This window comes from Sycon ciliatum, chromosome 4 (genome assembly GCF_964019385.1).
Source record: "Sycon ciliatum chromosome 4, ocSycCili1.1, whole genome shotgun sequence".
NCBI lineage: Eukaryota > Metazoa > Porifera > Calcarea > Leucosolenida > Sycettidae > Sycon > Sycon ciliatum.
In genome coordinates, this window is record NC_088646.1 from 37,581,856 (window position 1) to 37,609,695 (window position 27,840).

The following is a 27,840-nucleotide window of genomic DNA, read 5'->3' on the forward strand; positions in this document are numbered from 1 at the left end:
TGACATCATGACATCATGACATACAATGCAATACATGACTGTATGCACTGCCCCTGTAATCTGGTAATCCCATCATCCTGTTTCCAGTGCTTTGCTCCATGAAACTGTACAATCATGTACATGTAGATTTGAATGGACGATGGTGCATTATATTCGTCCCTTTTGCTCCTATTTAAGAGAATGTTATTTTAAAAGCTCCAGAACGCTTATTATGCTCTTACCTTTCTCATTATTTGTTCATCATCTCATCCATTATAATACTATTATCATACATGTGTGTGGAAAGAAATACAGTAGAAGTCAAGTGATGCCTTTACATACTTCAAAGAAGCAGAAATAATTAATTGATACTTTGATGTGCAACGATAGAGCTGGCAACACATACTGTGTGCTAGTAGTAGTACACTAAAGTCTATCATGCAACACCGGCCAGGGTGATGATGATGTGATTATATCAAGCATGAAGTCGTTCACGAGCCCCTGTTGAATCAGTCTGGCTGCTGCGGATGCATCGTACTGTGTGGTGCCGTCGGCATACTAGTATACTTTTGGATTAATCCGATGAATTGGCGCCATGTGCTCTCTGGTGTAAACAAATAAAGCTAACCTGCAGGCTAAGCGTGCAATCGACGTTGTTTTGACTGCCAAACGCAGTATGGACTTGCTCCACAACAAAATACACAGTGCATGTCCAGGCGAAGGATGTGTGCGGCTCTATACTTATTGCATCCCTCGGCTACCCGACGTATTGTCCACCCCGGAATCGCTATCATTTTCTGCTGAGGTGTAGGAATGTGGCGAAGGATGATGCTGATGTGTGTGGTCTGCGGTAGCCGAGGTCGAGACACGATGACAGGGTGAGTGATGTGCACTGTTGGGTCAGGTCATGCGGACGGTACAGAGCCGCATCAGTCATAAAGATGTGATTGTGCAAGGACACGGTCGTCAGCTAACTTTAGCGATTGTCAGCAACTTTGGCCCAAACATGGTCGGATGACGCTTGTTTTCCAGGAATGCGCTGTGATTATCGCTTCCCTTTATCCCTGCGCTGCCACAACTTTAGCCTGTAACTGTTGACAACAGAATTCAGCACATCATGCCCTGATACCCTGATACCCTGATAGCTGAATGTGTATTATGTGAGCGGCTTCGTTCTGTGAGGCATGCATACCAGTTGACGGATTATGTAGGTTGATAACAATGATTCAATGACTGCTTTGTGGATTACGATCAGTCCATATCAGCCGTAGAGTATGGAGTTACAGTATGTGGACTGAGTCTGTGCGTCCGTGCGTGGTACAGCAGCGTGTTGATCATGTTGTTTTGTAAACAGACGTCAGAGAAGATGAGGACAATAGAGGTCCCATACACCAAGTCATACTACACTACATTCTGCCACACTCCAGCGTAGTACATGTATAACCTGGAGCATTGAGTGAAGTGGCTGTCACTGTGTGCGCAGCAAGTCTGGCCATGGACTTAAATCTTTGTTGAGTCACTGCTTTTGCTTTCTCATCCTAAGGAGAGCACTCGAACATGATGAGTGATGAAACTGCACCATCACTGGTATCAGTAACTCCAGTCCGGCCACGGGTTTTGCTAGGGGTGGGCTAGAATGTCACAGCGAACGGGTTTATCAACATGGAGAATTAGGTTTGAACACTGAGACAACGACGCCGGCTACGTAGTATTGGCTAGACACCGAGTGAGGCATTTGTTGAGCAGGACACACAATGTCAATGACTGTATTTAAAAAGCACTCCAGGTTCTACATGATAGGCCAAAACATCCATGACTCATGAGGCATGATTATGACTGCTGACCTTTAGATCAGCAAGTATGCACAGTGAGAAGTAAGTAACATGACTGTCGATTGTGCACTGACTCTGTGGGTCTACCATGTGAGGGTTTGGTGTTCAGCCTGGGACCCTGAACAGTCATGGTTCTTGTTGATGGTGTATGTTGGTATTTAGCCTGCCTTCCTATCCCTGTCTTTCTGAATGACGGTCAGAGTGTAAAACTGTCAACACTCACTCGGACCTGCTTTCTCCGTGCCCTTTTGAGTATGAATGTGACGATCTCTCCTGTCTTGCTCTGTTTACTGCGTGACTTGCGGCATGCGGCAATGGCATGTACATGTACTGGGGTTCAAGACTTCTATTGGTCACTCTGGGCATACTAGGCATGGCGTGATGGCCCGAGCAAGTCCGAGATCTTTTCCCAAGGACAATCACGATTCGAGGACCAACGGCGAGTGAGCACCGTCGATGTCATTGGGATAACGGATCATTGGGAATATCATGATTGTGTAAACAGCAGCCTGGAACAGCAGGTCTCTGTCCCTAAGCTGCACTGAGTGTTGAGAGGAGAGAAAACGTGCCACGCTGGCTATGTTATCACTGCTAACTTGCTTGAACGTTTGTCGACGACTGCAGCTTCGGGGTGGCCAGGTTCAGTGACTGCAGCTAGCTAATGGTATTTTGTGGTGAGGCGAATGGCAGTCGACTGACGTGTGCCCGTGCGGGTCAACACAGACTAAGAAGATGTCTATGTTGGTTACCATGCGATGATATCGCCTACTGGCATCTTACACAATACCCATGTCCTGCGTAGTTTGCGTCAGTGTCATGCACGTCCATCCAGGCGACGCACAATGGCAGAACAAACAGACGAGTTAGAGACGACAAACGGCCGTCTGTCAGGTCGCAGGCCTAATTGGGCTTCAGGGTGGTCCGGTGCATGGGTGGCCTCCTCTTGTCGATTTGTCAGCGGTCATGGGTTCTCTCCTTTCTTGCTCGGTGCACCACGGCAAGGCACTTTTATTGTTGTATGCCCTCAGTCCGCAGAGCCCGGATTGACTGAGAACTGTTTGTTGTGTCAGTGTTTACCTAGGTCGACGGCGAGCAGAAGCAACCCTTCCAGGCTAGATCCCTTAGACAGCAGGCAAACAGTAGATCTACGCGCACCACTCGCACTGTACTGGTACTAGTAGTAGTGCTGGCTAAGACCAAGAGCCTTTGGCTTTGGTATAGCAAGAACTATTCCAGTCCTGTCTGCTTGACGGAAAAACACCGGACTGACTGCCTGGTCGCAGCATCGCTAGCTTGAATCCCGGCTCTCCAGCGAGTAGATCACGACGTATTCTGCCCTATTGCCACTGTGGCGGCTAAATTGACATGCACCACTTGAGAGCAATTGTGTTCAGCTAGAACTGTTGGGCTGTATACCGTGGATAGAGATCGCGCTGAGCTATCTAGCAGGCAGGCGGGCGGGCATTCTGGATCAACAATCGAACGAAGAAAAACACGAAGGGAGGCACTCGAGCTGCCAGGGATTCGTCTCAGAGGCACCAGAGAGGGTCGCGTGTATATAGCAGAGTCCGTCGTTAGAGGCTTGAGTGAGCTGTGTGGAGCAGACACAGTCGTTTCGTGTATCCTGCCTGCTGTGGCGTAGGAGGCGTTTGGGCTCGTGGTTACCTTCAACGTACATATCGTGTTGCTCTTCCACGCTGGAGGTAAAGGATTTGTCGATGATGACTGGAAACACTAGCGATGACCGCACGGCGGATTGCTCCGAAGTCGTCCGACTCGGTGGCAAGTTTGCTATGATGCAGACATGCACGTCGTCTTCGTCTTCACCACAAGCAGTGAGCGTGACCTCTGCGGGATCATCACCGCCCGGTCACTTCTTCCAGCCCATCTCGCCAGTCACCTGCGCTTCACAAGCACCGCGAGCACACCCGGTGGCGCTGAATGGAGGCGGCTCTTCGGCGGCGGTGGCAACGACTGGGCTCAGCCTGTCCTCAGCCCTGGGTGGTGATATACTGGCTGCGTCAGGCCTGGATGTCCTCTCAGCAGTGAGCATGGTAAGGCAGAAAGAGGAATCCGCCAAGGCAGCCAGCAATTCAGTCGGTACTGGTGCTGTTCATGCCGGTGTCGGCCTACCCGGCATCCAAGGCGCAGGGGCAGCTGCTGTTCCACCACTGTCGAAACCACCTCTGACCTATATTGACCTCATTACGATGTCTATTGAACAGTCGCCAGACAGAAAACTCCCTCTCAGCGGAATCTATGAGTTCATTGAGACGAAATTTCCATACTACAATCAGCCGAGCAAGCGACCAGGCTGGCAGAACAGCATCCGTCACAACCTGTCGCTGAACAAGCGCTTTGTGAAGGTGCCTCGCCAGTCCAATGATCCAGGGAAAGGTAGCTACTGGACCACACAGGAGCATCATGAGAGCGTGCTGCAAGCCATCGGTAATGGCGGTCAGCAGCAACAGCAACAGCAGCCGCACCAAGCTCAGTCCAGTGCGGTGGTGACTACTGCCGGTGCAGGTATTGCTGGTGCACCCTCCAACTCGTCACCTGTGCCATGTGCATCACCGACAGCCATGGCTGTGAATGAGGACCACATGCAGCATGGTTATGCCGGACATTCTCCACCAACAGTCCTTGGTGCACAGTCTAGTTATCAACCACAACCCACGGCAGCAGCGGCAGCAGCAGCAGCAGGAGCAGGAGCAACGTCAATGCAATGGGCAGACAGAAGCGATGAAGATTGTATGTCAGTAAAGACAGACATGGCAAACGCTGGCGAGACACTGGATCTAGATGAAGACGAACAGATGGACTATATGGATGTTACTGGCAATGGCAGTTCACCACCCTCGGCCACGCGGCCCGTGCCACGAGTGCGCGAGCGCCCATACTCCGCTGGTTCAAAGCGAAGCCGCAGCCGAGCGTTCAGTCCCTTGCACACCAATACGTTAGACCTGGATGAAGACAGGCCGCTCGACTACATGTGTGTTCCAACACACAACAGTTCGCCGCCACCGTCATCGTCATCAGCGGGCCCTGTGCGAACACGCGGCCGGCCGTACTCGGCTGGCGCAAAGCGTACGCGCAATCGTCCGTTCAGCCCACTCCACACCGAGCCGCTCTCCGCCAACGCCAAGGCTTTCAGCATTCCCAATCTGATCAATCAAGAGCTGGGGAGTGAACACGGCGGTGCCAATACGGATAGATCCTCTACGGATACAGAGCCGGTCATGCACCCGCAGATCTGCTATGTTGACTCCGCGGCCGTTCAGCACCGGTCTTCGGAAACGGTCAACACGGCGCACTCGTCAACTCCATCGTTTGCGCCATCTGCATTGCCGACTGTGCCGACCGCGGCTGCACCGTTGCCTGGCAACGGTGGCGGTGTATACTTGGTACCGGCGCCAGGCATGCAGCATTATTCTGCTAGTAATGCCGCCGCTGCTGTCGCTCCGCCCGGTACCATCCCTGCTTCCAACGTCACAACGCTACCAGTCATGTTCAACTACCAGCCAACATACTCACATCCAGCCACTGAAGGTGCGCCTGCCCCTGCCTCTACCACGTATTACACGCCTCATCCTTATCCAATCTTCCTACAGCCATCCATTCCAGCCAACTCGCATCAACTCTCCAGCCAAGAGTGAGCGCATTTGCGTTGTTGACCAAACCTTGTGTATGCATAGAATTGCCGTACGGCTTGACCTCTGATAGGAAGCAGCCAACAAAACTTCATGCACAGTGTGTATGAACATGCACGTGCACGCGCGCGCGTGTGTGTGTACATCCAAGTGTGCGTATTACATAACCAGCAGCTGTGTACATTGTTATGGTGTTACTCTGCATGTTGGTTTTAAGAGTGAACTTTAACCGGAGGACGCGAATCGAGATTTCCATACATCCTCCAATACGAGGAGCCATGTTCTAAGATTATTGAGTTTATTTCGTGAAGAGAAGAGAAGTCTGTAAGATTAAGTTGAATTTGACTCTGCTGGGCAGCTTTGATGTAGTGTAATGCGTGAATATTCTCACACTACATTCTTGAATTTCTCTAACACATAACGCAGAATATACGATCTTGTACTGCACTAGATTAAAGATACCTACCTGCCATAAGTGCATGTGGTGTGTTGCTGATCATTTACCAACGGTAATCCCATTTGAATTGCTCGCTCAGTGTTTTGCGTTGACGCAACTCTAAGCAGTGTTGATCACGCTCAGTTTCGTGTCTTTCTCTTTCCTGATCATGGTGCTCATTGACCATGGCGCCTGCTTTATGACGCTAACATTTCCTTTTTCTAATTTACCGGTACTTAAAAAGTTAAAAGTACACATACTCATCAATCCAGTCCAAATCCAAAGAATGATAACTAGTACTTGCACTAGTCGTTGTGTCCCGGACTTCCTAGATGTGAACACATTGGCAAAAGCGAGGGCAGATTTGCTGCAAAATTGGGAGGGGGGGGGGGGGGGGGGGTTGCCGAAGAAAATTTGGCTGTTGTTGCATGATGGGATCTACATGATCCTGCTTTTTGTTTTGTATGTTTTGAAAATGATCTACATGTACAAAGTCATGTTTCTGGAATGTCATTGTTTGCTGACGATATAGCTGCTTTGCGCCACTGTAAAACTGTCAAACAGCTTGAGTCAGCCTAGCGGAGTTGCAAGACGCGATAAATATGATTGTCACCTGGATGTCCAGTTGGAGGCTTCAGGCAAACGTTTCAAAAACCAGCCTGAGTACTGTTTCTAACAGATTCTGCCTCAATGTTTAAGTTCACCTTTCCCAATTCACCCACAGAAATTCAGACGGTAAAGGAGCACAAACACCTAGGGGTAATGTTCGATTCATCCATGTCCTGGTCGGCTCATGTAGATTACATTAAATTTTGTAATAAAGTCAGCCGTGCACTTGGCTATATTAAAAGTCATTGTAAACATCTCTCTATTCCGTGCCGTTCCGCTATATATAAAATTTATCTCCTTCCATTGTTTGAATATGCTGCCACAGCCTGGTGTGGCCTAGCTAAGGTCTTATCCGATTCCATTGAAGTTCATCATAAGAAAGTTCTAAAAATTTTGTTCTCGAAGAAACCTTTCCCTCCAATGAGTTGTACTTATTAGCTCAGACTACTCCGTTAGAGCAACGCCGACTAACTTGCCTCTGTATATTGGTTCATCGAATGCTCTTGGGTTGTGTTCCTGGACATATAAAGCCTTATAACTGGTTTGTTTCGGGCCGCTCAACCAGAAACAAAGTGTCTCTTCCCAAGGCCAAGTCAACGCAATTCACAAGATCGCCATTCTTCCAGGGCTACTGTGCATGGCTACAACTTCCCGACTCAGTGAAGACTTCTGCATCATTGAAAGAATTTAAAGTGAATCTGAGGGCCTGCTGATGACTGAGTGCACCATAATAATAATAATACTTGCAAGTAAAAACTAATCAATATAGCTTTTCGGCTGTTTCCTTTTCATGTATATAATCTTCTCCTTCTTTTACCATGGTTGGCTATCACCCACATCTTCCCGTTTTGGCTGCCATCGGAAGCCATGAGATGTTGAATAAATAAATAAATAAATAAATCCTGTAGTTACAATAACAGTCTTGATGTTCCTGTCTATTGACAACGTCCGGCCTGTTCTTGATAGCACAATGATCAGCATGGTTCGTGCTTGTGTTCATCTGCATCTACTAGTGTATGCGTACGTGTATGTGGCAAACGGCCCGGCAGGCATCGGATCATGTGGGGCTGCTTACTCAGCGTGTGCTGAGCGCTGTGAAAGTGCTCACAAATCTGTGATCGGGTTACAAACAGTAACGATGGAAAGGATACATAAAACAGCACATGTAGTGTGTGCAATGACAACCCTAGGCCCTGCACATATGAGCACAAAGATTGCAACTTGAAAAACGATTAATGGGTCCGTCAAGTGTGGAAAACTTGGGAAAAATGTGTTGAGTTGTGTTGCACAATCTCCAAACTAGAATGTTTGGAGGCCAACAAACCATAGGCAATTGACCATGGCAATGTTTCAAACACAAGCAGACAAAATTACTGATTCTCTTTCACCAGATCTGGAAGGGACCTAACACAATGCGCATCTGATACACAACAAAGACCACCCAGCCATGCAAGCATCATTATCCGACAAGAAGGGTCTGCGGTTCCACCGGTGCAGTCACAGGCCAGTAGAGTGGGGTGCCGATGGACGGACACTTTGCAGAGATGTAGTAATCATATGGTGTGGACGATGTCGGCGCCTGAAAACCATAGCAACGCATACACTCCCACAGTTACTTGAATGTTCAATAGTCTCAGGGAATGAAGAAAGCGAGCTATGAAAATTGACTTCCACCACCAGAACTCTAAGCAGCTACCAAATTTATTTGACTGATAGATCTACCATGGGTTTACCTGCATCCCCCCAGCTAGAAAACTGCAATGGTTTTTGGGTATGGCTGGTGTATTTAGTGAATGTGAGCAAAGCTACATGTATTCATGAAGAGGTTCCTCGAGTAAAACCAGGTTCACAACAACCACTGGAAATCTGTGTACACTTTGGACATCGTGTGATGAACTGTTCGGTGAAAAATTGAAAGTCAGAACAAAGGGCTTGATACATTTTGTCCAAAGCGTGTCGACACTTAAAACAGCTCTGCATGTTTGTGCTTCGAGCACTCTTGCAACAACGTCGTGCCTACCAGGATATATGTCCCCGTAACGTTCACCGTCTTACCGTTGATATGGTTGCTGATCCTTGGTAGACCTGGCGACCAACGTTTGTCATGGCGACCGTCTCGTATGCTTGTCCAGTCACTACAGAACCCAGCAATGGCATGCAAGAAAGCGACCAATTTAGTACATGTGCTATATGTACATAGTCATTAATTGGTTGTTTGCCTTGATCCTAGAGGGTGATGGTGTTCTTACGGATGTCACTGGAAAACACGGCCTAACTGAGGCCCACGCGAACCATGACTTTTTTAAACCTGTTTGTGCCTTCTCAGTAGTCAGTGCAGCTTCTGCGAGGGAAGTCAAATCCATAGGAACACATTGGCCAGCATCTAAACAGTTCTGAGGGAGAGTTTGGTTTTGTGTTCATAAAAATCTGCAGCTCAGTGTGTGCTTACTCACTGCGGAATACTGCCCCGTCATAGCTTAATGCGGTGCGGCAGGTGATAAATTGCAAACGATCTGTACTTACCCCAACAAAGCCTACAAGTAGCATATCCAATGTCATTAACCTTGGCTAAACCAACCGCACTGTAACCATGCGTATCCAAACCGGCTAAGCGACAACGCTATTCGGCCCTCTCCATCACCAAGCCTTTGTCCATATATAGCCGGGTTGTGCACACTGACCCCTAATCTCACCACAGTGGGACTGTTGAGAAGGGTAGGACACGGGTACAGGACATGGCGGTAACACATGAAACCCGGCAGTGAGTTGATCATTAGCTTACCGGCCTTCCAGTTCAGTGTCACATTGCATGTCTGTGCAGGACTGCCTGTCAGGAGTAACATGGCCGAAACAGCCAATGGCTGCAAAAACACCATGGTAAGAGAGGGATAGACAGAGGGAGAGAGAGAGAGGGGGGGGGGGTGTCAGCACAGCTTTGAATACAGCCCATCATCATACATGCATTCCATGTAACCTACTCTGTTGGGAACTCTTGATGTGGTGATTGGCTTCCTACTGGATGTTATCACCATGACAACACCGCCATGCACTTGCCGGGATAGCCACTATAAGATAGTGTAGAATGTGAAGTATGTGAAGTATAAAGTAGGTAGTGATAGTCACTCTGAAATAGCCGTCTGAAATAGCCGTCTGAAATAGCCGTCTGAAATAGCCACATCATCACATTGCCAAATGTCGTAACTGCTAAGGAAGATTAGTCCATGTTATGGCATCAGTGTAACCGCTTGATGTCACCTAAGCCGGTTCATACAGCTTACCTCTCCACCAGTGAGGTGTGTTCGTACTGCTGGGACAATTAGACGGCTCGGTCCGGTGTATTCATCTGATGGCTGGAGAATTGGAAAACAATACGGGAAATATATCGACAGGCTGGGATTTGAAGCTGTGCTGTGGGATAGAAGCACTTGTCAGTGCCAAGTATCGATTTTATTCCCGTAGCTATGCAGAAGATGTTACTTCAGTAACGTCTGGCGCTAGCCAGGGTCCACACAGCTTTAATTTGGTATTTGTTTGTGTGTTTGTTTGTTTGTTTGTGTCACGCCTGGCGCTATCCCGTATCTGACGGCAAAAAAATCATAGGGATGTTATAAATTTTTCAATTCTCCTATTTTTTCAGGCATATCCTGGGATTCGAACCCGCACTATCGCCCTACATGCATTCCCCCATGCACTTCGCATTCATACCCATTCTTCCAAGTTGCTTCACTTTATGATCTTGCGTCTGAAAGCCCTATTTGAATATAGCGGGCAGCTGTATGTGGGCAGCTGTGTTTGATGGTACGGTACGGGAGACGGTGTCGTATTACCCTCGATCGTACCTGTCCCGTACCTATCCCTACCGTACCGTACCATCAAAGACGGCTGGCCACAATGCATATTCAGGCTGCGTTTACACGGAGACGAAACGAAACGAAACGGAACGAAACGGAACGAAAACGGGCTGGCCTCGAATCGTTTTCAAACCGTTTACACGAGAACGGCAAATCGTTTTGAACTGTTCACACGAAAACGGACAACGGGCGATCAGGCTGGAGTTAGCACGTGCTGACTTGGCGCAAGGGCGGGAAGTAACACGTTAGTTGGAGTTGGTACGTGCTGGTGGTCGCAAAGGTCAGGTATTTCCCGCGAAATACAGTCCCGCGCGGAATGGTTTCCATGACCGCGCTCCGTTTCCAATCGTTTTCACTGTTTTCACCGTTTACACGAGAACGAAAACGTTTCAAAACACTTTGAAGTGCGTTTCCATTTCGTTCCGTTTAGGTATCGTTTTCGGGCGTTGTCGTGTAAACGATAGTAGTAAACGCAATGATTTCGTTCCGTTTAGGTCCTACTTCGTTGTCGTGTAAACGCAAATCGTTTTCAATCGTTGTTGTGTAAACGCAGCCTCAAATAGGGCTTTCAAATGCAAGATCATAATGTGAAGCAACTTGGAAGAATTAGTATGTATGCGAAGTTTATCGGGGGATGCATGCAGGGCGCGATAGTGCGGGTTCGAATCCCAGGTTATGTCTTAAAAAATAGGAATTTTTTAAAGAATTTATAACATCCCTATGCTTTTTTTTGTCTAAACATCAAGGCAAAAAAGCATAGCGTAGGGCCCTGAGCTTCCAAGCTCTCTCGTTTTCCAACATGGGATGAGCTACAGCTGTACACATTGTGTTTAATTGGCTTGTTCATTGCAATAACAAAACAACAGTTACTGTTTAATTTGTTGATCCGGGCACTCCAGGGGCAGACACTCTCCATATTGGTTCATAGTGTCTGTAACTCCAAATCCCATACGTATTGGTGCAGGGATCCCAACTGTAAGATGTGGTGCGCTACTCGGTTGACAGATAAATGCATAATTGTCTGTAAAACACATTACATAACTTGACAGTCTTCTATGATAATATCTTGAGGTTTAGACTTCGTTGCATTTCTCTTCTTTTCCGCTCGATTGTCGTATCTTGATTTCATCGTACATGTACTGCTGTATGACGTGCTATACGACATACGTTATACCGTACAACACCGTATTGCCGTTCGCCGCTGTTACTCTGTGCTAGCTTACGAATTCACCTGCTAGTGTTAGTCTTAGTTTTACCTCGGTCGTAGAAGGTTGACTAATCTCCTCGAGATGTTCTTCCTCAGTAGTTTTAGCAACAGGTTAAGTCGTAGATTTACATATTCCAGAATGACATCGCTATGATCGATTGTCTTAGTGTATCGTAACACAAATAAAACCTATTCAACTATCACTGACTGAGTTGTGAAGTCTGATATAACCCATCACTAGAAGACACAGTTGACGGTCTTCTAGACCAACAATATGCCACATGGTATCACCGTATCAGCAAAAATGAGGTCAAGTTAAAAAAAATACAAAATATATCTACTACACCCATCTTGAGGGTTCCCGGTAGACCGACGTCCCATAACGCCGGTATCCAGATAACTGATGGATGAGTGTATGCGTTGACTTCAGGGAGTCGTAAAATACCGGGAGGCGACACGAGATGCACAACCGCGTCGGATGATTGCCTCAGCTCGGGCACGAGTGCTGAGACCTCACGCGCTGCATGGCGAGGGACTTCCCATGAGGTCAAAGCGGCGCAGGTCATGCAAAAGGACGCGTTCGCTGTTTGGTCCAAAAAATTTGAAAACTCAATAAAATTATCCTGCACACAACGAATCCAGTGTCAGCAGTTCGTTTTGTTTTTCTAAGTAATAATACTTTGTGCCTTGGCCTTCGAAGTAAAGGATGATGGAGCTTGACAGAGATGACTGCCAAAGTGATGAGTCCACCGTGGAAGATGTAGATGACGCCACGTATTCACTTGGTGACCTGAGTTGTGGGGATGTTCAGCTGTGGGCTACAGGTGAGATTCTTTCGTTTGCATGTTTTTGTCTCTTCCTTGTGGACACGAATGTATAATCTGTAGCATACCTAAGTGCCCGAACTGACCCGATAAATTAGGTGGTCGACACCATCCTTTTCATCCTAGTCTGCCCACGATGCATTGTCTGTTCACTGTGACAGGATATTTATTGAAGTCCTGAAAATTTACGTGTGTACCTAGTATGTATCATCACCGTAGATGATGTAAACCTCCATCCTCAAACCATACTTTGTCTATGTGCAGATCGATGTAAGAGTGGTAGTGCCATCATGGTGTACAGGCCTATGGAAGGTGCAGTGATCCATGGAATTTGCAAACTGCTGACAATGAGACAGGCGAGTGTTACTGAGGCGACGGAGTCATTCCTGCATGTTATTATGACACGGTTACACAAGGCATCAGGTACTGCGAATCTGCTACGCCAGGAAGTGTGCCAGCTGAAGGCATGCAAGGGTGCTGATATTTCGCAAGCATGGCAACAAATGCTGTCCGTCATCGCAACAGCTATTCCCGAAGTGAAAATCAATTGTGAAGGTCAGTGCGTTTTGCATGCATGTTGGAAAAAAATTGGCTTCTGACTAGGTATGCAGACTAGGTATGCAAACGCTGGCTTTTGAATACTAGTACAGTCTCTGCAACCACCAGTCCTTATATGTTGTCTTTTTCTTTTCTCTTCTTCAGATTTGGAAGTTACATCTGCAGTGCTAGCGAATCTGATAAGCTACCTGCATGCCACGGCTGCCGCTGCTATCAGGAAAGCGTCAATAGCACCATCCAAAGCTGCTGAAGCCATCCCCGAACCGGTGATTGACAATTTGTCTCACCTTGCTGAAAAGTACCATGGTGGTTGGTGCTTGGTGGCCGTGCGACGTGAGCTGGAAGGAGCAAGGTGTCGCAACGACAACTTGCTGCAGCTTATACCTTTATTTGGCAAGGATGCCGTGACAAGCCTTCAGCCTTGTTTGGAGAATTCAGGTGGCCCGGCGTGGCTCGGAAGCTCTGTATAAGACACCATACGTCACAGATAAAAACAACTGAACCAGTGATATGTGAATTTTGCGCTTGTGTGTGTGTGTGTGTGTGTGTGTGTGTGTGCTTCTGTGATAAGTGGTATAAGCAGTTCACAGGGTATTCACCTTGAGTGCATTCGCCGATAGTGTGACTTTCGTCGCACAGAACCTTCTTCAGTTGGTCAGGTGACTCGGCGTGGCTCGGAAGCTCTGTATAAGACAAAATACGACACAGATAAAAACAACTGAACCAGTGATATGTGAATTTTGCGCTTGTGTGTGCACGAGCATGCATGTGTGTGTGTGTGTGTGTGTGTGTGTGTGTGTGTGTGTGTGTGTGTGTGTGTGTGTATGTGTGCTTGTGTGTATGCTACTGTGATAAGCGGTACAAGCAGTATACAGGATATTGACGGGTATTCACCTTGAGTGCATTCGCCGATAGTGTGACTTTCGTCGCAGAGAACTTTGCTCAGTCGGTGAGGCGACTCGGCCTTACGTTTCCTGAAGGCAATGTGTTCAGAACAGTTATGAACAGCTATGAACAGTTAAGAAATGACAAATATTGTTTGCAGTTCATGGGCCATATAGATGTGAAACACTTTGAATGCAGAAGAATGAGGATAGTGGCATCAAATACTGCATGGATTCTGTTTGATATGCTACTTTTTTTCCCTTCCATGGAAAGGTGAGTACATCGTCGAACTTCATCTCGAAACTTCACACAAACCTAGAATGGAACTTGGACAACATGAAGGGGCCATGGGCATGGTGTGTTTAGTGGAGAACTATTCCGAAAACAGGGTGTCATTCGCATTGACTCAATTCAAATTTGAGTACATTTCGTGAATAACTTACCTTGACATTCCGTCGTCTCCAAAGCAGTGAACTTCCAAAAAAAAAATTAAAAGCCACGGCTCAACCTAAGGTAATGCGTGGTACATATCAGAAACAACCAGCTTTCGCTCTGGAGATCCAGAATAGCCTCGAAGCATATAGCAAAAACAATTGAGAAAAAGAAGATGACGACGACGTTTCAATCACGCTTCAAATTTCGCGGGTCGAGTGCGGCAATCCTCGGATCGTGAAATGTGTGGCGTGTCGCCTCCCGGTATTTTACGACTCCCTGGTTGACTTCATCACCACCACCGCCACTGTTATGCTCTGTGTCCGATCACATACACTTCCCACAGCCAGCACCATGAGGTTCCTTCGGAGTTCTAAAATATTGTTCCTTCTGACAGCTGTTTCGGTCTTTCTATTTATATGAGTAATGTTGCCTCAAATATATTATACTGCCAAGGATCTTACGATAGCATTGGGCGGTAGCGATGCCATGACAGGCTTGAGCATTGCCTCCAGTGCTGCTGTTTGCTCATCGATGGCATGGACAAGCGAATGCGACAGTACATTCATCACTGTGCCCATTTCACCTGGGCTTATCACGGTCTGCAACAGCACAGCAGCAAGAACAGCATCTGTAGAATCATGCCCGACGGTGGGTGGAACATAACCAGCAGCCAGTACAACACAAGGTGAAACACACTGACATCGAGTAGCTCTGCTGTCAACAGTATGATGAAGGTAATGACCTACAATACATCGCGAAGATAGAACTGTACCCCCACCCCATACACATGCCTGATCAACTCAATCCTGTTGTACAGTCTGCTGCTATCCACATACCTGTAGCAAGTATGTGATAGTCTGTGAAGCATTGGCAACCAGTTGCACTCTCATCGGCAGCACATTATCCCTGGCGTAGGTAGCCCTTTGAGTAGCGTCGGTGATCTTGTTTGCCTTTGCTACCTCAGCATCGTACTTCACAGTGGATACAAGCACAATGAAAACACACAGAGCCCAGAACACCTTGGCATAGAGTGATAGCAGGGAGAATGCCCGCACTGTATTGAATTCACACTATACACGTACACTATTAGCAAGTGCCAGGAAAGTTGATACAACCGCACCACAACGGCACAAGGGCATGATGTTTTGTGTGAACATGTATGATTGATTGGGTCATTGCAAGTTGTACTGACATTGACTTTCAGACAAACTACTATGTACTTCGAAGTAACAGCTGTTGTGATCATTCTAGCCAGTAAGGTCCAGTAGTGTGAATCAATACTTAACAGATTCTATGGAAACATGGAAAACGGTGGGGCATACGTTGTGCGTTAGAGTCCGTCACAACTAAACCAGATTTTGAACAGTCAGACTTGTACAAGGTAGCACCAGACTGACAAGGAGTACTGAGGCATTCCACGGCAAGGAAGTGAGTTTGAGCACTGCTCGATAGCGCTAACCAGCAGCCTTCCAACTTGGAAGGTTCATGTATATTCGTGATAATTCCAAAGAGGGATATTTTCCTTGGTTCACCATCGGAGTACTAACAGATTCTAAAGCATCTTTTTTACCTTTTGTTGTGCTCGCATCAACGAGTTTACTCAAGATTCACCAATACTGGCAATGGCAAAAGACCATGTTGTTCTTACGCATGCATAGCATGAGAGATAAGCAAAAGAGTGGTCATAATATTGCAACTACATGAGCATGGTACAATGCACAGACATAGCAGTAGCTGCTGTATAGTTCTGCATTTACATAGGTAGACCGTAAACATACACAGGCGCGTGCGCCGGTGCCCTTCGGGGGGGGGGGGCTCCCCGGGAAAATTTTCAAAAAATGAAGCAAAATCCTGCATTTTGAGCAAAAAAAGGGGGATTCCGGGCACCCAGGAACCCATACGGGGCACGCGCCTGATACATGCATGTACTTGTAATAATGCCTCGCCTTCCCTCCTCCTGTCCTTCCCTCCCCACCCTCCCCTTCCCCTCCCCTCCCCTCCCTCCCCCTTCCCCCTCATCTCCCCCTCCCCTCCCCTCCCCCTCCTCCAGGCCTATGCTGTTATCATCCACAACACAGCAACCATGATTGTCCTGTATTGTGGGCACACTAGTGCCGTAACATGTGGGTACTCACACCACCCCAAGCACATTCCGTTGCCGATATGCCTCGCATGTACAGGAAAGAATTGAGCCAGTAGTCAAATCTGAAAAAAGGACACAAAAGGCAACGAGAACGGTTTAGATGCCTGTAACTCGACTATACAGTTCATCCATTATCTGTTCAAGTAAGAAGCAGTGCGGGCACATGTGCCACAGTTCTGTTGGCCGCTACACAAAAACTCCTCTACGTACCGCTCAATGTTTGCCAATCCCTGGACCTTTGTCTTCATGGCTACCAGCTCATCCACAAACGCGTAGGTTTTTGCCTGTCCACACTGGGCGCATGTTTAGAGAGGAAAGAAATTGTGTGCGTGGGCATGAAGACACGTTGTCACAGTGATTAGTGTACATGTACACGCATGTGTAGTCAGGTGGGGAATGTATGGAGTAGAGGTGGCTGTATTGAATCTACTACCCCGGACTCCCGTACTCCAAAATCGCTCATCAACGAAACAAGGAACGGTCTATATTGTCATCATGAACAAAGAGCAATGAACAACAACAACCCTGAAGAGTTTTTATAGCCAAAATACCACATTCAGCATATGGAGCAGGGAGTAGTAAAATACCACATTCCGCATATGGAGCATGCACACTGCAAGATACATGTGTGACGCACAGCAACATGTGAACTAATGTCAGGATCATCATAAGAGTGAGCTGATTTCAGATCCGATTTGCTGGATCAATGGTAAAGAGGACTTTAATGGCTTCCACACCTGGTGTGTGTGTGTGTGTGTGTGTGTGTGTGTGTGTGTGTGTGTGTGTGTGTGTGTGTGTGCCTGTGTCTTTTTTATTTATCCTAGAGCGTAGAGTAGTGTACAGTGCACAGGGATGTATAACCTTAGAAGTATGTATTCACAGAAGTCCAGTCACACGTGGCAAATAGTTCTGACTGCCAAATGCAGCCTGGTGTACCCACACCGGTACAGTCTGATCTCTGGTGAGGACGCTTAGCATGGTTGAAGCAGCTAGCGTCCTAGAGATTTAGTATCCATCTCGTCAGGTAGCCATCCTTGGCAGGTCCTCTCTCTCTCTTCTCTCTCTCTCTCTCTCTCTCTCTCTCTCTCTCTCTCTCTCTCTCTCTCTCTCTCTCTCTCTCTCTCTCTCTCTCTCTCTCTCTCTCTCTCTCTCTCTCTACTTGTAGTGTATGTGTGAAGTTGCTGGGAATGCTTACTTCTTTGAGGTCTGCTTTCCATCCTCCGGGGCCACCACTCCACGCAACAGGCCTGGGTAGGTGGAAACTATCGATGCTAATAAAGATGGCAGCTGGATCTGAAGGGAATACGGAATTGTACATTGCATCACCTGTTGTAACCTGGTCGGAAAACACACAGTGCATGGTAAGAATTCCCGAATGGAAAGAACTTTGTAATCCGTTTTCCTATTGAATAGGTCACCATTGCTGTGCAGTTCGAACCCTGGCTGCGTATTTGAACATCGGGAGTGTAGTTTGCCTTGCTTTAGAGCCTTCAAAACGATAACAAGAGCCGCGGGTACAGAATCACAAGTTCTGGTTTGTCATTCCATACAAAGCATATTCAATGAGCATATACAGTGATGTCATTAACACAACCTGTATTCGATATTTCTGAAGACTGTATTATTGTACCACAAGGAGCGTAACGATTCCACAAAAGGCGATCGTTCAAAGCAGGTAACAACAAAGAGCAAACTAAACTCAAAACCAAAACCAAACAACAATTGCACCAGCAAGCTCTTTCCTTGCACTAACTACAAATACATCAAAAACCAAGCAGCAAAATGCAAATCCGCACGCATGTTTACCGAAACTGAACTTCGGCAGCGCAGCTGATCATTGCGGCTGCACGGGACAACCTTCCCGCCACAGTAGGGCAAAGAACTATGTATGGAACTAGCAATGAATGCATGCAGCACACCAGCAAACTGCCCCTACGCAGACGTCTAGTCGCAGGGGCGTACATAGGGCGGTTCCCGGGATGCCCGGGAACCAGTAAAATAATTTCGATGTGGGTAGATCTACGGAGAATGTTTTGATCACGGCCCAGCGTGCATGCAGTGCATGCATGCCAAGGCGGCGTAGTCGCCTGCAGTCCGCCTGACCGTCCGAGGACGGTGACAAGGCAAGGTGTAAAAGTGCTGCTGAGGCATTTTTGTGACACAGCGTAGATCTACTGAACTTACTGGGTGCAACGAAGTCTCTACATACGAGTTACAGCGATTCCTCGATCTCAGAGTCATTTCCTTTGCAGTTTGTTTCGACAAAGTTGGTTACGTTTTTGACGACGCTTTCGCTTTGTGGAAAAGAAAAATGAAGAGTCGACATCCAGAGGGCCAGCGCTATATTCAGAGCTATTTTGAGCAGGAGGCAAAGCGTGTAGCCAGTGACGAAGGTCAAGCGATAGATGAGATTGCGGACGCACCTGACTTCCAAGTGGAGTCTGCAACGAGCAGCACAGAGGACGGAATCGTCGGCGAAGCTGTAGAGCGACCGTTGTTGGAAGCTGCTGGATCATCCAAGACTTACTTCAGTGACATTGGAGTGTGTTGGAAAGGATATTCTGAAAGTGTACCTCCACGGTGGAATCCCTGATTCCTCCGAAATTTGCCATACATGGAAAAGATTTCGGTCATTGACAATCATTGTGCGCCACTAGCTGCACTGAAGGCAAAGGATTTCGTTTCCTGTGCGTGTCCAGACGGGTGGCAAACAGCGCCGCTTTCAACTATCCTGGTTGGAGGAGTTTCCCTGGGTAGTCTTTTGACCGGCGTGCCATGGTGGCTTCTGCTTGCCCTGTGTAATGTTTGCTCCAGGTGATTCGAAGTTTGGGCAGCTTTACCGCAGTCCTCCCGAGAATATAACCCGATTCAAGACTGAGCGTGTGGATGTGCTTCAGCGACTCGTTTCACGGCATAACATGAAATCGTCCTGCTGAACAAAACATCCATAAAAAATGCCTTGGCAAAGTTCAGTCTTTTTGAATCAAATATGCGTAGCAGTGACATTATCCAGCCGTTTATGCAGAAACTCCATCGGATACGTATAAGAGCACTAGCCGTGTGGAATTATGTTGGTTGATCAGTTTGCATGGGAACCACTCCTAGAGGCGAGCGGTGTACGCCCCTGAGTCTAGCGCGTGCAGGGATGAATAGCATGAGAAACATGATATGACACATGACTCTTATGATGCATGCAATGTATACAACACAACCGCTATGGATGTAGGTGTTTCAATGTGACTTCATGCCCAGGAGATGCTTCATTAAAATACCTGTTGGTGTCCAATATCAGGACATGCTGTAGGGAATACCGAGTTGCAATGTAGTTGTTGTTGAAGAACGCAAATGAACATGCTATCAAGGGAAGTTTCTTAGCACACATAATTATGGCCACCTTACTTTCAAAACGCTTTTCCAATGTGCTTCAACCACTTACCTTCAATGCCAAACTCAGTCTTGCTCCACTGTGTCCAGAAAGTATCTGACGTCAGCGTAGGATCCCAGGATTTCTGTATTTTTGGAAGAAAGAGGTGTTGAGATTCTACACAACATTTCACTTTCACTTTCTACCACTGTACTCTCCAGTCAACAATGCGATGACTCCACGACTTTTAAAGTAGATAGTGAACAATTCAGACGCCCCTAAATTGGAGACTATCGTGCAGCACTATTCACATCAAGTCAGTGAACCATTTTGAAGACCAACCCGAGTGCTGCATTAAGTTAAAGCTCCATGTGACAGTAAAGTCATTAAGTTATAGCTCCATGTACAGTAAAGTCATTAAGTTATAGCTCCATGTACAGTAAAGTCTACTCCCGATATCACAAACACCACTGTGCAGGGAGCACTGGTTCTTTAAAGCTGAAGCTCTTCACAACAGAAACGCACCCACACCATATGAACAATACCGTGATCATGCCTAGCATATGACCCGGGACTGCAGGAGTACACTTGGGTTAACATGCTCCCCTACAATAGTGTGATTCACTATATCCAAAACAGTTTGCTACAACAGGGTCCATTTTGTATGAATTCAAACCGTGCATGTGGACAATGGTTGGCTATACAGCTGTATCAGGAAATTTGTTACGTGGGAGTTAATCCTTAAGTGGTGTTGACTGTAATCGTTGTGATATTGCTGACATGCACGTCACATGCGTTTTCTTACCATTCCCATTGCAAGTATTTGTGGCGATACAGCTTTAGTTCTCCCTGAAACAATGAAGATTGCAAGCAACAGAACAGCACACAGTCTACCATCATGGTATTATTTAGTCAGTGGTATGTACTAATACTAAAATAATACTGCTGTGTGGCATTATTGAACATATCCAGTAATTCCAGCATCACTCTGTTTGCTGGCAATTCAAAAAGAACCATTCAGTTGGTTGACTTCCCAGGCCGTATCGATGCTCTTTACACATTCTACACAGCCTTACAGTGAATTCCCAGTAATCCGTTGCAGCCGTATGTTGCAGCATCTTCCATGTGCATCAGCGTGCGATTCACCCATAGCTCAGGTGCCGTCAGACCAGGATCATCCTACCAAACAGAAAAAAGGACCATTCACAATGGCACGTATCCCGCTATTAGGTTTTGCGGGGCACATCCACTACAACCGTACACCTTGATGCCAGCTCTGCATAAAAGGTCATGGACTTTGTGAGGTCATACTCCTAAATGTACTATAACGGGTTGTACCTGCCAAGTATGGGGTAACTTGCCCCCCCCCCCCAAAGGTGACGGCCATCTTAGATGAATACCTCCCATGGTACGGTTCACATGGTATGGTTTGTTGCTGAACAGACTACTGTACTAGTATGCCACGGACAAGCCTATCCTACTCGAAAGAAATTCTTACGATGCGAGATAGGAGCAAACAAGCAAGGAGAATCATCCTGTGGGAATATGGATTGAGAATGAGGGAAGTCAGCATGTACACCGTACCTCCATCCATGGAATGGCCCACTTCTTGTGATGTGTAATGTTCATGTACGCCTTGTCTACCGGTGTATTGCCAACTGCCATGTCAATGGACGTGATCGCATCATAGCCGCTTGGTAGAACCTAGTATTCCAACACACACAGTCATGTAGATATAGGCACATGAGTGCATTGTACATGGCATAGCATCACCGTGTATGTATAAAAGTAGCCAGGATCAAAAGCATTTGAGAATACACTGGATAGTGAGGTAATGACATCATCAAGTATGCACTGCATTAGTTATGACATCACTCGTCGGCCGGGTATGCACTGGAGTAAGACATTTCTATGTGATCTCAGAGAGGATAATGGTCAGTCATGGCAATAGCTATTAGTGGGATAATGTGGATTACAAGTGGCTGGCGATTCACCACTCCTGGTCCATCATACTAGCTTAGCATGGTACACACCTTGTCAAAAATACTCCTGTCAGGAAGTGGTCCTACAACCCAACCGCATGAAGCTAGCAATCCAGAAGAAGTACACACACCGGACAACTCTATTTCAGTAACAAACTTCGATCGACTCAGAGCTCTTTGCTCTTCTTTCTCACACCTCAAATCAACCATAACTAGTGCATGGGTTGCTGCGGACAGCCATATTGCAAGACAAAGAACACCAACACAAAAAGCACGCATCGCAGATATTCGTCATTCGGAAGAACAATGCTTCTTGTTTATTTCAAATATTCAGCCAACGAGAAGCGTACACTTCCTATCATACTGCACAACAGCAGGAAAAGTTTTTTGTTGTTGCAATATTGCAAGGTCATCACTGAAATGTCTCCATTGAGTCAAATTTTCTGTGCAAAGATTCATGCGAAACTGTGTGTTGCTCCCTACGTAAAGATTCATGCACAGTAGAATTCCTCCTTTGTCCACACAGTGCAGTTTCAATACCATAAATGGGCATAATGGCAGGCAAACCTCGTTCCATCTTCTTTGTGTGGATATTCAAGCATCTAGAAACAACGTACCTAGCTCAAACGGTGCTTTCAGGTCATCTCGTGCCGCTAAAGCTGACTTAAGATCGCCGACAGCTTTCTGGAAAACGGTGTTACTGGAACGCAAGACAGTGTACACATAACAGTGTATCTTGCACCACAGAGTTCAGCATGCAATTATGTCATTATCCTAGGGGCCCATAATCTTGAGCTAGAAATGAGTTTACCCACCCCCATCATTTTTAAAGTTATTCCCTACACAATCATCAACGTTGGAATGATGAAACCCTATACCGTTAAAAACACCATCAAATTGCAGTGAATGTGATTCATCCATTTTAAGGTGATACAGGACGCCCACCAGTTTTCCTGGAAATAATTAATGTGACAATCAAAAAGTACTACAATGTGTCTTACTTCTCATTCATTTTTCCCCATTCCCAACCTTCCGGTGTCCAGATCCAGTAATAGTCGATTGGTAGCTGTAGCTTCATGATCCGTGTGAAGATCCCCTGGTAACGCCAACGCACCAACACACCAACACCATTAGCCATAGACAACGACACACAAGACGCAGATACTAGTGGGTAGGGAACACCATCTACCATGAACATTATTTACGCTAGGCCATGCAACAGCCACCATCACAGGCTGAGTATAGTTCACAGGATAGTGCATAGCTACCAGCAACGGGAAATTTGTAGGGTGTATTCGCAATTTGTGCACCACCAATCAGAAAACATTCAACAACAAAAATCATCGCCTGGTTCTGGTGGGAAAAGGGTGCAGCATAGGTTTCGGGTTCCAGTTTGGAAATGCGTTTCTCAAACATGCATTTATTTTATGAAGCCATTCCGCTCAAAACGAACTATGGAGTACGGCTGAAACGATCTTGGATTTTCACCTATCGATTACTCTTTAGCTTAACGATCGATTTATCGATTATAATCGTAAGCAAATAGTGTCAGAATTTTGTGCCAGACTACTCTGTTTCCACAAGCCATGTCTTCATAATACCAAACAAATCTGCATTAGGGAAAGGGTAGCTCCGAAACCTGGCAGTTTTGAAGTCAATTGAACCTCAGAACATCTCAAAAGCCCTAATGAATAATCTATAACGTAACGATTAGTTGATTGTTAATAAAAGGAATTATCGATCGATTACCGTTATTGGTATAATCGTTTCAGCCCTACTACGAAGCATAGGAAACCTTTGGTCGAGTTATAGACCGAATTTCCAGTTGCCATCACCAACCTCATAGTAGTCATAGGCCTGTGGTATTGGTGGTGCAGTGAAGTTGGCGATGACCATTCCTAGCGTTGACTGCAGCACGTATCCATTGGCCAGTGCGTACTTCTTGGCAGCATCACTACCCGCCACCAAATGATCGACCATCTGCATGCCGCACAATGAAAACAGGGAACACACAGTCGGCAATGATGCATACAACATGGTTTGTAGTTTGTGCAGGCGTTGGCTAGACGGTGTCCAGCTGTCTTGTTGGGCCCTGACACTGAGTGGCATACAGAAGACCCTCGGAACAGGGGCGTCACACACGGTGCGGTCACTACAGTATTGACCGTACCACTTTTGCCCCAGATACCCCATGAATCAACAAAATATACTGATCTGGGATCTAAAATTCCAAAATTTTCAGCTCAGCCACCACTCCCCCACGAGTAAATTGTACTTCAGATGGCTGACCGTACCACACTAAAATACCTTCCGAAGCCCCTGCGGAATGAGGGTAGGTAGAGGAGTGCACATCTGGTATTCTGTACTGCTTGTAGTTTGTTTTTGGGATCTTTCCCCAATACAAGAACACCTGTCTTTTTTAAGACCATCTCAAGGTCTTGAAGTTGAAGTTCTAAGTTCGTATCTCAAGGTCTGTATAACTTACACGGCTGCTGCCTGATCTTACTACATGTATGCATTAGTAGGTGGACATGTTATTCTACGGATGAGATATCACAAGCTCACAATTATGTGATAGCGTATCAGAACAACTGCCAGCAACAGATGATGTCAACTTGACAATGGTGCCCCATACCGTGACATACCTGTTCGTTATAGTACACCTGAAGACTTGTCATGTCTAGACCACTGGTGATGTCCTCATCACCATTGCTAGATTTCAGAAGGGTTGCGTTGATGTAGCCTTCCGTTCGGACCAAACCATACCCTGCAGAACGAGGTTAAAGATAGAGGTTAGCAGTTGCAGGCTCCGGCTTTAGGAGCAGGAGCCAGTGCTGGAGATGGTTCATTTCATGGAGCACGACTCGGTCAGTAGCTATATCTATATAGGTGGCGACATGAAGCAATCATTGGCTCAAAATAGGATGCAGCCTAAAATTCCAGCTCTGACCTTTTTCATGCAGATGTGTATGAACTTCAAACTTGATATGGAGTGATTTTTGCTGCTTTAGCGTTTTTTTAAACACTGTCCGCATCGCCGGTATACTCTTTGAAAACGTACATTGCTCCGTACTGTCAAGCCAGGTATGAATGGACAATCCTAGGGGGAAATTACAATGTACCAAGCCACGACTTGCCGCACACACAAAGGTACAAGTTGCCATGATAACATGCAAGCTATTTGAATGTCACTATGGGTTTCCTGGAGTGCTCTCACCTGGGCCGATGGGCTTTGTGCTCAGGACGTTGTCGAACTTCTGTCCATTGTAGTACGTGTTGACGGGAATCAAGCCCGGTTGTGGAACGAGACTGATGTATCCCTGAACGCCGACAAACACGTACACGCCCTCACACTCTGCACACTGCAGGTGACATACACATACACACAGACATACACACACACATATACACACACACACGCACACACGCACACAGAGAAGACCAGTAATGAAGGATTAGAAATGGAGCCCACTGAGTGGTTGCATGCATGATATTCACACACCAGCTAATAGCCACACACCAAACTGGCCCGGGCTGACAACAAAAGACTACAGCGTGCTCAAAAACATCTGGTCCCATTATTTTAATGTTGCTGCAGTTTACGTAACATGAATCACGTTGCCAGGGCTGTACAGGGTCTGGCATGAAGCAGATTAGGCGGCTGAATTCTGTTTAGATACTGGAAGTATTTAACGGACTTGTTGAAACCCTTGCGTTACAACCACCACTGCCACCTACTGCACCACTTCCATAACCTCTTGGCACTTTTTGAAGCTACACATGTCTAATTGTCTACAATTTCTTTGAAGATGGGAGACAAGCGGAAATGACAGGGTCGGCAATACCATACGCTGCACAACAACCGTGACAGTTTCAGCAGGCATGACGTAGTGAGTACTAGTTGAAGACATGACACTTGCCTGTGTTGTCGTGAGGAAGTGGTCTTTCCTGGATGCACTGTAGTAGAGGTTCAGCGGACCATTACCTGTCTTGTTACCAACAGCTGGTGAAGGCATGCTTAACGGTGTCTCTGTACCGACACACGTCTTCACGGAAATCCTCTGGGCATGCTGGAATGCTGACTTCAGCATTGCTCCAGTCCTGTCAAACTATGCAGGTCAGGTTCAAAGAGAACAGAACACACACTGAATGTTATGATTGGCAAAGACAGCAAGGGTGTAACACCTAATCCATGATGTCACAGCAACATGGAGATCAGAATGGTGATCTTGTAAGTTGTAGGTAACAAAAACGAGAAAGTAGTAAATTTTAGACTCACCAACAAGTCAGTACAGTGGAACCTGCCCTAGAGGACATCGGAAAAATTGGGACACCGTTCAGAGGTCCTTTGGAGATACATATCCACACACCTTAACCTAGAAAATGAGGACATTTTTAAGGTGTGAACAGTTTGGACTAGCCCCATTGGGTGTCCATGTAAAGCTCCTTTGCCGCCAACCCCGCTTGACCCCTTCCACTGAGCTGTACGCTCTGGTCCAGACCACCCTATTGTTGCATAGACGGTGCATCCACTTACTGTTAGAACTGGTTCTCTGACTCCTCTAGCCACAGAACACGTAGTTCACTGATCCTACCCACAGTCCAGCCCAACTGCCTAATTCGCCTCTGTTTCTTGATTTCTCGACATAGCTCTTTCTTGCTCATGCCATTTAGCTCATTTCATGCCTCACAGACTTTCTTGCCCAGCTTTCAGCACTTCAATAGTCCTATTCAATTGACCTTTTCTTTTTCCTTCTCTCTCTTTTCTTTATATTTATATTTCTTGAAAATAAGGCTTGGAATTTTTTAAACATGAATATCGACGGACTTGCCCCTTCTGTTCATGTCTCGCCCCGCTCTAGTAATGGTTCATGAATCCGCCCAGTCCACATTCCTTCTCCGTTTCTCTCCGTTTTTCTTTCCTTTCAGTTGCATCTTCCTTTCTGCTCTGTTTTACTTTCTCTTTTCGTTCGTCCCTCTTGATTATTATTATTATTATTATTATTTCACAATCACGATGACATAGTGCCAATAAGCATGTGATGCGGGCGATTTTAACCAGCCATGGTGGGGACAACTGAGAAAAAGAAGGAGAAGAAAAAGAGAAAAGAAAACAAAACAAAAGAAGTACTATAGGAACCTGGAGAGAGCAGTATGAAGATTAGGCTAGCAATAGAAAACAACGAATTCAATTCAATTCAACTTAGGCGCGGGCAGAATGGAACAAAATGCAGCGAAGGTGTCATGAGACTTTACCTCCTGCGGAAGCCGAGACCAATGAGAATAGGACTTGAACAGAGGGGATTTTAAAAGGATCGATGACCTGGCAAGTGGGAAATGGAGAGAACATCTAGTACGCGAGCTATTATTGAACCAGCTTAAATGCGCAAGTGCATGAGGAGGAGCAAGTTGAAGCTTAATACGGTGAATGAATTTGCATGCCGAGTGGGGAAAGCGTTCTGAGAGAGGGGAAGAGGAAGCCAAAATGTATAGCGTCTGAGAGGAGGTCAGAGGGGGCATGCGAAATATTAATCGAAGTAATTTACGGTGGGTGACTTCTAACCGATGCATAAGAGCGGAGGATAGACCGGAGGACCAAACGAGAGAGCAGTAATCAAACAAAGGAAGAACATAAGAGTGATAAATTTGTATTCGACAACCATGGTGTAGATGGGAGATGTGAGGAGAAATGCAGCCTATCGCGGAGCAAACTCGCTTTTCAATATAGGTTACGTGCGAATCCCAGGACAAGTGTTCATCAAGAAATATACCAAGGTGTTTGTGATTTTTAACAATGTTGATAGCAATGGGATCATCAGGGAAAGTAAAAAGCCGAGTCGTAAGGAGGGTGAGGTCACTGGAGGGTCGTGGGGGGATACAAAGGATTGCCGTTTTCGACACATTGGGGCGGAGTTTCCACTTCGACATCCAGCGCACAACTTGATTAATGTGATACTGTAGCGAGTCGCAGGCTTGCAATAAGCCTGGCTCGGTTATATGGAGCGCTGTATCGTCCGCGTAGAGTGAGGTATGATCCAAACCTGCCAAATCATTAACGTATACGATGAACAATAGAGGCCCCAAG

General features: G+C 46.5%; 3 protein-coding genes across 3 annotated transcripts in view; 2 read left to right on the forward strand and 1 right to left on the reverse strand.

Annotated features, from left to right (window-relative positions):
* Window positions 1-1,961: 1,961 nt before the first annotated feature.
* Window positions 1,962-6,205, forward strand: LOC135815994 (mucin-5AC-like). Its single transcript, XM_065329350.1, has one exon. The coding sequence runs from the start codon at window positions 3,530-3,532 to the stop codon at window positions 5,465-5,467; it is 1,938 nt and encodes a 645-aa protein (XP_065185422.1). The 5' UTR covers window positions 1,962-3,529; the 3' UTR covers window positions 5,468-6,205.
* A 1,159-nt stretch (window positions 6,206-7,364) lies between these two features.
* Window positions 7,365-27,840, reverse strand: part of LOC135815995 (uncharacterized) — a 35,469-nt gene continuing 14,993 nt past the window's right edge. The window contains exons 9-28 of the mRNA XM_065329351.1: window positions 25,676-25,864; window positions 24,973-25,117; window positions 24,401-24,522; window positions 23,595-23,735; window positions 22,757-22,851; window positions 22,373-22,455; window positions 21,807-21,859; window positions 21,358-21,477; window positions 20,850-20,952; window positions 20,579-20,622; window positions 19,846-19,918; window positions 17,605-17,702; window positions 16,620-16,702; window positions 16,402-16,471; window positions 15,103-15,237; window positions 14,728-14,865; window positions 9,785-9,856; window positions 9,289-9,367; window positions 8,562-8,641; window positions 7,365-8,085 (exon numbers count right to left, since the gene is read on the reverse strand). Coding sequence (XP_065185423.1) covers window positions 7,966-8,085; window positions 8,562-8,641; window positions 9,289-9,367; window positions 9,785-9,856; window positions 14,728-14,865; window positions 15,103-15,237; window positions 16,402-16,471; window positions 16,620-16,702; window positions 17,605-17,702; window positions 19,846-19,918; window positions 20,579-20,622; window positions 20,850-20,952; window positions 21,358-21,477; window positions 21,807-21,859; window positions 22,373-22,455; window positions 22,757-22,851; window positions 23,595-23,735; window positions 24,401-24,522; window positions 24,973-25,117; window positions 25,676-25,864 — 2,043 coding nt within the window. The 3' untranslated portion in view covers window positions 7,365-7,965. The remainder of the gene's footprint in view (window positions 8,086-8,561; window positions 8,642-9,288; window positions 9,368-9,784; window positions 9,857-14,727; window positions 14,866-15,102; window positions 15,238-16,401; window positions 16,472-16,619; window positions 16,703-17,604; window positions 17,703-19,845; window positions 19,919-20,578; window positions 20,623-20,849; window positions 20,953-21,357; window positions 21,478-21,806; window positions 21,860-22,372; window positions 22,456-22,756; window positions 22,852-23,594; window positions 23,736-24,400; window positions 24,523-24,972; window positions 25,118-25,675; window positions 25,865-27,840) is intronic.
* On the forward strand, window positions 12,001-13,416 carry LOC135813327 (uncharacterized). Its single transcript, XM_065326427.1, has 3 exons — window positions 12,001-12,388; window positions 12,653-12,943; window positions 13,091-13,416. The coding sequence occupies exons 1-3, from the start codon at window positions 12,271-12,273 to the stop codon at window positions 13,414-13,416; spliced, it is 735 nt and encodes a 244-aa protein (XP_065182499.1). The 5' UTR covers window positions 12,001-12,270.